The sequence below is a fragment of the Phoxinus phoxinus genome, assembly GCF_949152265.1.
Source record: "Phoxinus phoxinus genome assembly, chromosome: 24".
Taxonomy (NCBI): Eukaryota; Metazoa; Chordata; class Actinopteri; order Cypriniformes; family Leuciscidae; genus Phoxinus; species Phoxinus phoxinus.
In genome coordinates, this window is record NC_136899.1 from 15,445,408 (window position 1) to 15,460,375 (window position 14,968).

At 36.3% G+C, this 14,968-nt stretch overlaps 1 protein-coding gene across 5 annotated transcripts in view; it reads left to right on the forward strand.

Moving 5' to 3' along the window:
* pou6f2 (POU class 6 homeobox 2) overlaps positions 1-14,968 on the forward strand; it is a 127,956-nt gene that overhangs the window by 19,809 nt on the left and 93,179 nt on the right. For all 5 annotated transcript variants that reach the window (XM_079602120.1, XM_079602118.1, XM_079602121.1 and 2 more), the window contains exon 2: positions 822-987. In XM_079602120.1, the coding sequence (XP_079458246.1) occupies positions 822-987 (166 nt within the window). The remainder of the gene's footprint in view (positions 1-821; positions 988-14,968) is intronic.

Sequence of the window (14,968 nt, forward strand, 5' to 3'; positions counted from 1 at the left end):
AGTTTATTGTAACTGTTAATAGTTAGTTAACTGTGAGAATTGGACCCTAAACTTAAGTGTGACCTTCATTTTTATTTAGATATATTTATTGTATTTATTGTGTGTATTTTTATGAAAAGTTCTTCAAAAGAACTCTTTAATACTTAAAATAAGACATCACAAAATTGCTCTTCCAATCAACAAACCGTTTGGGCGAGTGCAATGTGTGAATATTAAGAGAATATGTAAATCAAAGTTGACTCAAGTGGGCCATTACATTCTCAATTAAGTGTTTCTGATTCTTTCTAAAATATATGTATATATACAACAAATAGGTTAATAAAATCAACATTTTAACTCTTATTTGCATTATTACTGTTAAGTGCAAAAAGTTTTGTTAATTAAAACATAACACTTTTTTGCTTAACAAATGTGCCGCATTTATATGTAACTTAAGTGCTCTATTTTAATGCTGATGGCTCTTGGCTGATACTCGTGAAAATGAGTCATTTGACAAGTGGAGCATTTTTAACCAAAATCTTTTCAAATTTCTGCCATCCACAAGAGCTCTTCAGCGCTACAACCAGTAGCAACAGCCAGAGTACCGTCAAAAAAAAAAAAGAAAAAAAAGAAAGAGAGAGAGCAAGCGCGCTACCATTGAGAGTGTTAGAAGAGGTGGCGAGTTTCAGAAAGCAAAGAGAGAGAGACAGAAAGCGAGGAAATGAACGGACATGTGTGTGCGTGAGACCCAGTGAGAGTGAACCAGTGCGTACCAAAGCTAACATCACTTCTTTTGCCTTTTTTCCCCCCTCATTGTCCTCCCGACCTGATCGTTCCTCCAGGATCCGATGATCACAGGGCAGCTGAGCAAACCGCTGCTCCCCCTGCGTGCCGATATGGACGTCTGCGAGCTGCGGGATGACGACAAAGCGGCCAGCCCGGACAGCGAGCTCAACGATGAGCCCTTGCTCCTGTCAGCTGACACAGACTCGGAAGAGAAGATGTATGGTGAGTCCCAGCCTTCATCGTCCTTGTTATTGTGACTGACACCCCGGGGTCACGTGCGGGGGAACTTAACACCGACGAGAGTGTTTGTTTGTTTGTGTCTGCGAGATGTTGTGGTAGAAAGTGCTGGAACAGAGCAGGTGAAAGTTGTGGTTCAAGTGTATTGTCTCTTATTCGTTTTGAAATGACCTCGAATTATGTCTCATAATTCCTTAGATTTAAGTTTATTTGTAACTTATTGTTGCGGTTGAGTGTAAATGCTTAGAAAGTCCAAATGAAGTTGTTCTTCAAGTTTTCTCTGTGTATTTGAGTAGTTGATATTTCATAATGCGTTTTACCGGCCGATCTGTCAAATTTCCACTGTGGAAAGCTTGTGGAGGAAGTGTCCTTTTCCTGTGACGCTGGTGGGGTGCAGCCATGCGGTATGTGGGGACCAGTTTTTTTGTTGGTGTTCATAAAGCAGAAAAATGTGACAGAATCTGGGGCAAATAGGCAACAGGAGACGTATAATGTACACGCACACACACCCTCGCGCACACACTCATCTGTCACACAGGGTGACATTTCTTCACATTTGAGATCTCCTCGGCTTAGGCTGAAGATAAAATGAGAGAAAGTGAAGAGGCCTGAGGGAGAGAAATGTGATTGTTGTGGCTCCACGGCCTCATGAGGAGTTCAGATCTAAGCAGACTGAATTGTGGATTCTTGATGACGATGAGGAGCAACTTAAACCCTGAATCTCTTTAAAAGACGCTGCATACATTCAAGAGTGACGTTGTCGTTATAATAATAACGATAATAATAATAATAATAATAAATTGATACCGTGAATATTATTATTTTATTACTAATATTGTATTACTATATAATTATTACTAATCATTTATTAATTATACTTATATTAAACGGTCTGTTCCAGTGCAATGCTATTTCAGAAGTTTAAAATAGTTAATATTCTAGATGAAGTTTAATTTAAAAACATTAAAACATAATTTTAAACATTAAACAGGCTTTTTAATTATGCTTCATCTTTTCTGAGTACTGAGCATACTTTATTGAATTTTGGCATATTTGATGAGCGCTGACAAAATATATTAAAAAAATCTTAGCATGGATGTAATTAACATCCTAAAATAGTGTGCTCTTCTGTATTATGTTAAAATTTGATGTACCTTGCAGTCAGGATATTTGCTCAGACCTTGTTCTACAGAAAAAAAAGCCTTTAGAATCCTTCCACTGCTCAGGAGTGATATAGTGTGTGAAAAGACTTTGGATTGAGCGTGTATTGATGGACTGTTTGCTGTGATTGTCAATTTTGCAACATTAATGATACTTTTTAAGACTCGTGTAACCTTGCTGCTGGCTTCTTTCAGACACATTTTAATTTTTCAATTTGAATAGAAGTCAGAAACACTTAAACCATTCAGAATCAACCTACAATTTTCTCAAGTCAAATTCCTGCTATTAAGCTTATAGACTCCAAACATCACCTTTACATTTTTTTCTTTTAAGACATCCACCTTTATATTTCATTTCCTAAAGTGACACCACGCAGGAATTTCATAACTTTTTGTTTTTTCTTGCGTGTGTCTGTCCTTTTCTGCTCTATAATCTTCTACCTTAAAGAAATCAAGACATTTTCTGTTTTGCTTATACATTTAATTTGTGTGCATAATTCCGAATTCATTACAAACATTTTATTCTTAATGCACTTTTAATGACAAAACAGAGAAGCACAAGTGCGGACATGCACTCCTCCACTAGAACGTTTGCAATATGCATTTTATTAGTAAAATTACATTAATGAAAGTGAGTCAACATGTTCTCAAAGATGCATTAAAATATTTCAAATAAATGTAAAAGAGCACATGCATAAAAACGAGCAAAAAAAGCACTTCTTTATTGAACATCCAGCCAGTAAAGTGACCTCCTCAGAACACTTTTGCCCTCAGCCTTGAACGTGTTCTGCTGTTACTTGCATTCATCTCTGTAATTCCTGGCTAATTTATCACATTAATATTTCTAAAGCTTTTTATTTTATTTGAATTGATACAATGTAAAGTCAGACAGGGTGTATTCTGTGCTTTAGGTTTGATATTCAGTAGCTGTGACTGCATCTCCCTCTTGTCTGTGTTCACAGTTAGACTGACTGATGCCCGTAGGGAGCTTTTCTATTGCTCTCTATGTTAGAACTAACAGTATTACATTAATGACAATAGATTTGGACCCCCTGCCACTTACCTGATTAGAAACAACTTGTAATGCAATCTGAGGACTTTTTATATCTACATTAAAATCCAAATTATAAATTTTTCGCCATATCCTTTGTAGGTTGTTACAGAAATATATAATTTTCCATTTTGATAAGTTATTTGTTTAAAAAATAATTAACGTTTTAATCGAATGTTGCATTTGTTGATTATTGCAATCAATATATTTAATGCAGAACAATTATGTCAGGTTTAAATTAGTATTTTTTTCTTCTTCTGAGGTCGTAATGATGAATTATGAAGTTGAATTCACATTGTTTATTTTATTTTATAATAACCTTGCTTTTGATGAACTGGCTCAGGTACTCGGTCCTCATTACAGTCCGGTTTGAGCTATCACTGAAGCTGTGTTACATTAGACATTAAAAGAACAGAATAAAGAGTATTGCTTGGTGTTTTGAGATGAATTATACATCAAACATCGGCTACCCCCTTATGTGCACCAAACGCACATAACAAGAGTGTATGTGTGTGTTTGCGTGGGGCGCATAGTTTAGAACGCGGTAGACAGAATTTTTTGGAGAGAATGGATTTGAGAGCGGGACTGCGGGCGGGCGAAGTGTAGGCTGTCACCACGGTGATGGTGTGTCACCACGGCGGGTCTTTTTGCTGATTTGATTTGGGGAGTTGGGGTGGGGGGTGTTGGCAGGAGGGGGGAGGGGGGGGGGGCATTTGTGTCTGATCCCCGTCCGAACCTCTCTGTCAGGCCCTGATCAGTCTTGTGGTTCCCGCTGTCAGTCTGATGAATTTTTTAGAATATCCCAAGGCAAGAAAAGCCCAGTTACTGTTTCATAATGCCAGTGTTACAATTTTCTTTAATAAGCATCAAACCTGCTTTTGTTTGCTTGTTGCTTTTTCTCTTTACGCCCAGCTTTACAGCTCATTGTCTATCTGTCAATCTATTCCTTTTTGTAAAAATCTCACTTTTTTTTGCACACTTACACAAACATACGCACGCACGCACAAAAATGTGATGTAGGCGCATTCTTTTTCAGACCTTTTTTACTGAATTAATAATTTTTTTTTTTTTAGCATGTGGTCAGCCTAGGTTTAACATTATTTAAAATATATGACCCTTTCTTTTTAAGGCCACCAAATGGAGCATCCCTTGCTCTTTTCTTTCCCCGTGAGAGGTACACCAGGCAGGGGCCGTGGGCAGTGCCAGGGGGTTGCTCGGGGCAAACGGGCACGGCTGAATCTGTCCTTCGGCACAGTTGTCCATCAGTGAAATGTCTGAAAGGTCATTGTAGTTTGGTTACAGAAAGAATTGAGAAGGAAAGATGGGAAATAACAGGAAAAAGAAGTGCTGTTGATATAGTTTTTATTTTTATTTGACCTTTGATTCTTTGGTACTTTTTTGTTTAATTTGCTTAATAAATTGTCTTTTTTTGTATTTGTTATTAAATATGTAAAATTACTTTTTGCCAACAAATTTAATTATTAAAATAATAAAATAAAAAGTATATATATACAGTATATATATATATATATATATATATATATATATATATATATATATATATATATTAGGGGTGAAACGGTACATGTATTTCTCCCGAACTGTACGGTACAGATGTCACGGCTCAGTCATAGACTGTAAAAAAATAGGGCTCAGTGCATGCAGTCGCATCACAGGCGATCCACACTCCAATCCAGAAGGGGGCGCTCACAGTAATCCAACGCTGTTTGCTACCAGTAAAAAGCGCAGAAGAAGATCGAACAATATATTTTAGGGCTGGGCAACGATTAATCGCATCCAAAATAAAAGTTTGTGTTTAGATAATATATGTGTGTGTACTGTGAATAATTATTTAGTATATACATACACACACACATATGCATGTATATATTTGAGAAATATTTGTATGTATATACATTTATATATATAATTTATATTATATATAAATATTTGATATATAAATAACACATTTTTCTTAAATATATAAATGCATGTGTGTGTATTTATATATAATAAATAATTATAAACAGACACATATATTATGAAAACACAAACTTTTATTTTGGATGCGAATAATCGTTGCCCAGCCCTAAAATTCTCTCAACCAGTGTTTCAAATGAGGAAAGATATCAATAAAACAGCTTGAGAATAATATCTCATGTAGCATTACATTTACCTCAGGCATTTAGTGTTGACGGCATGTTAGTTCGCTTGAGAAATGAACTCTAGAGAGAAGCATTTTGTATATGCACTATATTAGCCTATTCATTATATTTACTTCACCTGTTGGTAATGTCTTGATTATGTAATGTATGTTTAAGTACATTTGTCATGAAAACAACTTATGACAGCCACTGTGTAAATGATTATATTTCAAAAATTAATTAGAGTTGAAAATTAACTTTATAATTAGATTTAGAAGTTAATGCAACACCTGCCTTATGTGCAATTTACGTTTTTTTTCATGTATTTTTTTTATTTAAACCACACAACATGGTTAAATTATTATAATTCATTTAATGTATTTTTCATGATTTATATATATAGATAAATGTATATATCACAAAAAATACATAAAATAATTAATTATAATAATTTAACCATGTTGTGTGGTTTAAATAAATTAAAAATACACTAAGCTTTATTTAAAGTCACCTGCTGGTGGATCTACATGATCTGTATCTACATGCTGGTTGGATCTCAATTTTTAAAGCTTCAAATTGAACATTCAAGAGGCTGAATTTTTCTCCATATGCCAATTTATGCTGAAGTGATTTATTTCCTTTTGCTAGACATTGTTAGATTAAATCATCTACTGCTGCCCTCTGAGGAGGTTCTGTATGTTTAAAGGTCATGGAAGTGAAATACATACGTCTAACAACTCAATTGATACGCCCGAGCACAGCGGCATTGAGTGAGCTTTTGCATCACCTGTTTAAAAAGATCAGACCAAGAGGATGAGGAAATTAAAAAGCTTCTTTTCATACCTTTCCATGGCTGATTTTCAACACCGATTGAGTGTATAGTAGGTGATGATAACAAGAATGCCGCCTAGATGTTTTTCAATGAAAAATTCAGCATAAAAGGCCACATCAAATAATCATTTGTGCATGTATGGACAAATGTGCAGTCTAATTTCCACACAAACACATACGTGTGACGGCCGACAAAAGACTGGCCTTGACATTTGCTTTAAAATGTTGGGGAGGGGGGGGGATTCTTCAGGAGTATAAAGGGCCGCAGAGAGAAAAGATGGAGAATATGATGGGAACATTCTGTGGGTTTTATCAAGATGTTAACTTCACCGAAGCTCTCAAAGCAAGCATGATGGGAGTTTGTATTGAGGACAATAGTGAAATAGATGACTGAACAAATGCTGTGACTTTTTTTTGCCGTGATGTAGATTTAAACTGAACTGCAATGCTTAATTTTGTTCAGTCTGTGGTGTAAAAAGGTTGCATTAGAAAGAAAAGAAAAACACTTAAGCAAAACATGGTCAGGTCGAAGTATCTGAATCATTTTTGGTCACAAATTTTTATACATTTTACTGGTAGTCCACTGTATGAAGACTTTTTGGGTATAATATGCCACAGTTTACTTTATTTTGCTATCCTCACTTACATAAATGAACTATGGTGTCCTGCACCCACTAGTAAAAAAATATATATAAAAACTGATATCTGGTGTCTGAATAATTTTAGGTTTGACTGTATATATAAAACAGGTACTTTTAAATGACGGCCTTTTTTGTTGAAACATTGTCCACTCAAAAACAATTACAAAAAAGTGAAATATAGTTCTAAAATGTTTTATGATCCAGCTCTTTTTGCGTTTGAAAATCGTTGACCGATTCATCTGGCCTGCTCAGGTGGTTTTTTATGATAAAAGAAGCAGATTCATTCTCAACTGTGTGTTTGTCTGCTTTAAACCCCTTTTGTGTCGTTCGGAATGGGATTATGACTAAATTTTAGGCCGTCGACTCCAGAATAACATCTTCCTCCTTCATCTCCCTCTCACTTTCAACTCCCAATGTTTTTTGACCTCCCCCACTTTTTAAAAAGCAAATTTCTCCAGGTTTCACTCCAGCTATCACACGCAAACATCCCCAACAACCCCGTCCCTATTTATTGTAAGGTACATTAGCTGCAAAAGCAGTGGTTAGGAGGCCAAACTCCAGTTTTTTCGCTCTTACTTGTGAGATGGGTTGTGTGTGTGTGTGTACAGTGGCTGTCTACTCTTTTCTAAGAGACCCGCCTCCTCTCCAGCATCCCAAGACAAGATAATAAGGCACTCGGAGGCACAATCCGGCATTATATTCAGCCACCAAAGCCTCGTCTCTTGTCAGTTTGCATTTTATTCGGGCCCAGGATGTGACGCTTCTATCATCAGCCTGTCATGAGGAGAGGACCAGAGAGAGACAGGGCCACTCATTTCATACACTTAACGTCCACGCCAAATGGCCAGCACTTATACCGATTCCGCCGAAATGGAGGACACGTTCCAGCCCAGGGGTCACCTTCAGCGGGGAGAATGGGAGGGGAAAAAAGGCACGAAAAGATAAAAGAAATGTGTATTGATTTGTGTAATTGAGGGGGAGTTTGAGAGGAAAATGTATCTGTTGTAGACAAGAGAAGGGGGAGAAGGTTTATGACTCAATGCAGTGTTCTTTAAGAGAAGAACGTACCGTTCAACTGGAACGCGCAACATTTTGAGTCGGGTAATTGTACTTTAAGCTGAGGTGATGTTTTTTGACAACCAATCGTCATTTAAAAGTAACGCTGAGTGTCCAAAAGTCAACCTGGAGCCATAAATTTGTGTATTTTTTAATTGATAGCCACAAGCAAAACACATTAGTAGCTTGTCCTAGTCCTTTTTTCGGCCTCGTTTGTACACATATATGTGCATGCACATAGACATTAGCCTCTTATACTTCCCTCTAAGGCCAAGTAGAGCCCAAAAAAAACCCCACTCACATTATGTTTGTGTAATCAGCTTAGCTTAAAATAGTGAGGAGGGGGTTCGGTGCTAATGCAAAAGGGCCTTGATGTGCCTCGCTCAGGTTAAGTAATAAAGTGACACAGACACAGTCTTTTAAATGAGACTGGCCCTCTTTAAATAGAGCGCACTAGCCCCGAGTGCCTCTCCTCAGGAGTTAGATCTCATTATAGGGCAGGCTTGGGCCTTTAGTTGGCTGCTTTGAGCTGGGATCTGCCCCCATCTCCCTAATGCATGCCTACCAAGCATGTGTAATCCACTCGCTAATGCGTCTGTACCGCCAGCGGCTACAGATAAGATGCTATTCAAGCAGGAAAGGGAGGGGGGGTGCAGGGGTTGGGCAGGAGCGGTCCTGGGTCCACTTTTGTTTTAGAAACATTGCTGGTAGGGTCAGCGAGGACAGGAGAGATTAATTGGCACTTCCATCTAAAGTTTGTAATGGACGGAGGAAGGGATTTTCTGCTCAATTGGACAGAGGGCTGTTATTGAAGATATTTTGGGTTGTTCCACAAGTATTTGCTGATTGAAGTGAATGTTTCTTGTGTCGTGCTCAAAGTTAATCACCAAACTGCCTCTCAGCATCTTGTGGAGTTTCTGTCTAGTTAAATTAAATTTTTGGGTGTTGTTTATATTTCACAATCTATAACGCAAAACATGGTCACATAAAGGATTATGAGCTGGAATTATTCCCTTTCTCTTATTCTCTTTCACATCAGAGATGTGTTCTGGATGCTGGCTCCCAGTGTGAGATCTGGTGTCAGTACTAGGCTTCTTAACTTTTTAAGATTTTTTTTCTCACTTTTTTTTTGTTACCCCAGCTACGAATTATGCATTTTTTAAAAGTACATTTTCAATGCAATATCTTCCTTCACATTTTTTTCCTCTTCACAAAATTACAAAAAAAAAGTGTTTTTCTTTACAAAAATAACATTTGCAACAAGCTAAACATTACACGGCTGTGATTTTATAAATTCATGAACTTTCAATGTCAGCTTACCTTAAAACTCTTGCTCTGGGCCAGTGGGCTATTCTTGTTATTGATCCTTGATCAGAGAGACCATGAAAGACCATGTTAGTTGACAAGGTTGATATTGGATATGCTGGTTCAGTGGCATTAAAACCAGTACTGAACCAAGCTCAAACCAGCATTTCAAACCAACCTACTGTTCAAAAGTATGGAGTAATAAATATATATTATATATATATATATATATATATTATATACAATATTTATTTATAATATATTTTATTATAAATAAAATATATATTTTTTTTCAAGAAAGTATGCTCACATTTATTTGATAAAAATACAGTAAAAACTATTTAAAGAAGTTTTTTCTATTACAATATTTTTAATGTAATTTATTCTTGTGATGGCAACAATTATTACTCCAGTCTTCAGTGTCACATGATCCTTCAGAAATCATTATACTGAAGAATGCTCAAGAAACATTTCCTATTATTATCAATCTTGAAAACAGTTGTGCTGCTAAATAGTGGAAACCAGATTATTTAATGTATTCTTTAAAATAGAAATCTTTTGTAACATTACTGTCACTTTTGGATTAATTGAATGCATCATTGCTGAATTAAAGTATTTTTTTTTTATATTACTAACCTCAGACTGTGAAATAGTCCTAATTCATCTTTCATCAGAGTAATGTACAGTTTTCCCCTTCTGACTAAAAAAAACTATCAGTCTAGAAATGATTAAAAGAAAAGAATGATATGCTATGCTTTATTATTCTGAATGTAAAAAGAATGACACAAACAGTACAGCAAGTCCTCTTCTCCATTGAGATATGGACGAATGTTCCCTCACAAACATTCCCGAAATGTATGTTGCTTCCATCGCGTGGGATAATTGAAGCCGTCAGCTAATCATACGAGTAGAGAGGGTGGTCATTGTTGGATGAAAAATGACAATCTTGTGTTTGTCTGGTACAATGCGAAGCGCAGTGCGTAGCCGGTAACTAGAGTCTGGATGTCCTTCACAAACCCTTTATTATTTATGATAGAGTCTCTTTGAGCACTGACCAGTACTAATGCATAACCCCCTGTCCTTCTGCCTTATACCATCCCTTTGAAACCAAAGATTGAGGAGATGAGAGCCAGGAGTGACTGCGTATATATGAGGGGGTAGAGGAATGCTAGTGTTTGCGTCCGGCAATCCACTGAAGTTATAATGTGATTTTTTTTTCCAAGGCATCCTTCCTGTCATATTTAAATATGTGGAACAGAAACTGAGGGTGCCACTCTTCTAACATGATGGAGTTCTAGAGCTTCAAAGCTCCAGACTTTCCCTGCAACCTTCATTTTGTGCTAAGACAGGTTGGAGGATGACCTTGCATAGGGGGAGTCAGAGAGATCCGCCACGCTCGCGCTCCGATTGCTTGTGTTTATGATGATGTCTATTGATGCTGCCGAGTGACCTGGGAGAGAACGAGATGACTGCTTAGGATGAGATGAGGAATGAGATGAGAGACTCATGGGTAGATACGGAAATGAACTCGAGAGGAGGAAGTGTGAGACTAACAGGCTATTGAGGTTTACAATATTGTTTTTTCAGGATCTTACTGAACATCAATACATTTATTTAGATGTTCCATTCAAAACCCCGCACTGCCTTTCCTTCTTGTGTATTTTAGTGGAAGGAGTAGTTCACCCAGAAATGAAAATTATTAACCCTAATGTCTTTCAAAACCTCTATGACTTACTTTCTGTAGACCGCAAAATGTGATGTTTAGCAGGATGGTAAGCTGCTCTTTTCCATACAATGAAAGTAAATGGTGAGCAAGATTTAGTATAGTGACTTAGTTCTCCCAAAAATTCAAATTCGGTCATCACCCTCATGTTGTTCCAAACCTGTACGACTTTCTTTCTTCCACTGAACACAAATTAAGATATTTCTGTCAGGACCTCTATTGTCAAAGATGATTGACAATTAGCACACAGTTTGGATTGGCAGAATAGTTCTGGTCTGGACAAGAACTCCCACCCATATATGCAGCTTAGCATGTAATAATTAAATACGTGCAATGTCAAAAAGATATATTTTTTGATACATATCGATACTTAAATATCTGAAACGCTTCCAATACTAATTTTCCGCAGAATAGATACACGATACCAGCTGTGCTTTCTCACTCTCTCATCTCTCCGACAGCGAGTTGACACACAAACTCGCCTCACTCAATCGTTTAATTCGCTCCGGATGAATATTGTTGGTGTTACAGGGCTTGAATTTTGGTGTGGGATTGCACATATTTTGCGCATAATTTTACTCGTTCCTGCAGATTTTGTGCTTGCACCCGAAGTGCGCGCACATAAAGCTGCCTCTCAGTATTAAACTGAGTTATTTTTCGCTGCTTATTGCACTTAAACAGTCAAATACACACAAAATAATGCCAAAATGTCGGCCTTGGCGAGTTTTCACGTTTGTTTTAAGTAAATGTAAACAGTTGAGAAAGAAAACACGTGTAACAGTATAATGGATCCGTGCGTCAGGTCTTAAAGTGACAGCAGCCCAACATACCTGCTGCCAAATTATGAGATGATTAAAACATATTCTATATGGCAGTTTTTCCCCATGGTATCTGTCAAAATTGTAGCCAGTAACTTTGAAAAACCATTTGCCACAATGGCTCCTGAGCAAAAAAAGTGTGAGTACATACAGTAAAAACAGTTATGTTGTGAAACATTATTAGATTTCAAATTAAAGTTTTCTATTTGAATATTTTTTAAATATATATATTTTATTTCCGTGATGGCAAAGCTGAATTTTTTAGCATCATTACTGTGTCACATGATCCTTTAAAAATCATTTAAATATGCTAATTTGGTGCTCAAGAAAATTTTGATCAATGTTGAAAACAGTTGTGCTGCTGATTTTTTTTTGTGGAAACCATAAGTTTTTTTCAGGATTCTTTGATGAACATAAAGTTCAAAAGAACAGTATATATATATATATATATATATATATATATATATACACAGTATATATAATATATGTATATAATATATAATTATGTGTCTTTACTTTCACTTTTGATCAATTTAATGCATCCTTGCTGAATAAAAAAAGAAAATAAAAGAATAAAAGAAAAAAAATCTTATTGAGCCCAAGCTTTTGAATGGTAGTGTACATACTGTACTAAAAGGTAGATTTTATTTGACTCGTATTTATATGTAGACGCCTGTGAAAGATGTCTGGGTTAGGGGGAGGAATGGACACTAGTGTGGCTACACAGCCTTAGGGTCAGTAGGCGATGTGCTGGCCTTGACATGTGGGCATCTGGCGTCTTGCTAACACCATCCACAGAGTTCTTGTTGTCACCCCCAAAGGCTCCTATAAACCCCCACTTGCATTTCTATGTAAACGCTATAAACAATGACAGTAATGACACGCTTGCAAGAAACGACAAATGTTGAAACTAATATTTTTACTGAAATAAGTAGTATGGGGAAACAGACATTTTGAGGTTGCAAGCAAAATTGCCCATTTTTAAAAGGAACATCGTGGAAACATAGAATTGGACTGTAATTAGAAGGAGAATAAGAAACGAAATGTCATTTTTATTATTACTGTTATTTTAGGTTTTGTTTCTCCTGCTTTGCGAGTCTGCAAGCTGTGACTTTTACAAAACAAAGACAAGCAAACATGCTGCAAGAATACAGACTACACCCGAGAATACAAGATGAATGAGCTTTTACTTCCAAGTACAAAGACTTTTACTGGATTCCACTCTGACGAGTTAAAAATAATGAAAAATATGTCCCTCATTTTCTTGCCCCTATTGTGAGCAAATAGCTATTAATATTCTTATTCACAGAAAGTCAGAGAGCGCGTGTTAAATCGCCACATGAGAGCCGAACAGAACACGTATAGAAAAAGAGAACAGGATGCACTCAGAGAGATGCCTCACAAAAACGGCGAAATAAGGAGAGACCCTACGCCGAAGACGGACAATGTTGGAGGTCAGAAGGCGGAATCCTATTTGCCACAAATATGCTTAAGGTAATTTAGGAAGAGCTCGGCGTCAGTGAAAAGCATGGCGACCCTGGCATTTTTCTGTCTTCGCTCTAAAAGGGTTTGATTTTCTTCAGGCAGGGTTGGCCTCACATCCTGGCTTTGCAGATGGGCCTAAAAGGATGAGGAGTCATGTGGATGGATCTTTGTCTCTTTCAACCCTGCGGTAATCGAGTTGACATTGCCTGAGGATGAGAGAGAGGAAAGGCTTCTTCAACAGATGTGGCCGTTTGTGTGTTAATCTTCAGATCACGCAAAATCAACACCCTGTCCTTTTTTTTTTTCAGGCCTTTCCTTTGCCTTTTTTGTCCGTCCTTTCTCACAGATGAGTTCTTTGAGTTTCTATCACTCTTTTAATAAAATAAATGCCCTTTCTTCTGCCCCTTGCTTTAATTCTGTTTTCTTCTTTTCTCCCTTTTCTCTATTTTTGTCTTCACCTCGGTGTCTCCCCCCTCTATGGTTCTCGGATACATTGATTCATCCCCGTGTTTGTATATTTTCTATTTTATGTTATATTTTATATAACTAATGCAGGTCTGAACTGATTTTCTTGTGTTGGACATTGAAAGCTTCCTCTTATTGAGCTTTTGTTGAAAGAGCACCTTCCTGTTTCATTGAGAGTTTAGTGCGTTTTTAAAAAAAAGTACTTCTGTCCACAAGGAGATTTATATTAAGAAGCTGTGAAGCTGTGTCATACAGATTTATGGGGCTTTAGATGAACCAAATTAGTGCTATTTATTGACACCAGATACATTTATATCTTGTAGAAGTAGGTTAGGAATTCCCTAGCTTGACCATTAGGAGGATAAGAAAAAGACTTATACAGGATATTTATCTCATTATATCTGTCAATGTCTGCTTTGAATTTTTCATTTTCTGTGATTTATTCATCCCTGACTTCTCTATATCAGTGTGGCTGATATGGCTTATATTGAAATTCTATATAATTTTAATAAATAAATAATAAATCGAAATAAATTAAAAATAAAACACAAAAATTCTACAAGTGAATGTAGGCATCACAATATCATAATGTATAGTATGAAATAATAAATACTATAAAATGAAAAATTAAAACATTTTTTATTTTTTGCTAAAGATTACATTCATCAATGTTACATTTAATTATCAAATTAAAAAAAAATATGTTGTTTATACAATTTTATTGTAAGTGAAGATTACTGTAAAAGTAATTTCAATGTAAAAATAGCAGATATAAGCATGCACAATTTAATATTTCCAGTTTCGGCTGATACAACTATATTCAAAATTCTAAATTTATAAATATTATACATGGATTACCCTCAAGTAAGCCACTACAGTTTATCACTACTGTTTGACATTTTGATCATTACATAATACTAAAAAAAAAAAATGATGTGCAGTATTCCATTCTGTGTTCAGTGCCATATGCAGCAGGCAAGTACTCTATTCCAAACATCGCCTGTGTCTATTTCCCTGGTTTCAACTGCCACATTAACAAAATCAATAACCCAACAATTTGAACACAATTGGTTGATTATTGACAGGATTTACAATTGTGTTAAATGTGACCTGTCAGTCATGTGGCCAGGGCTTTAAACTTTAAACTCTGTAGCACCAATGCAATCTATTGTCTTCCATGGGTTTTAACTTTGATTGATCCTGTGGTCAACAATACATCAGCGGTGCTTAAAAATTTAAGTGTGTTATGTGCCCTAAGCAAAATTATGAATCAAATCATAAGCTTTG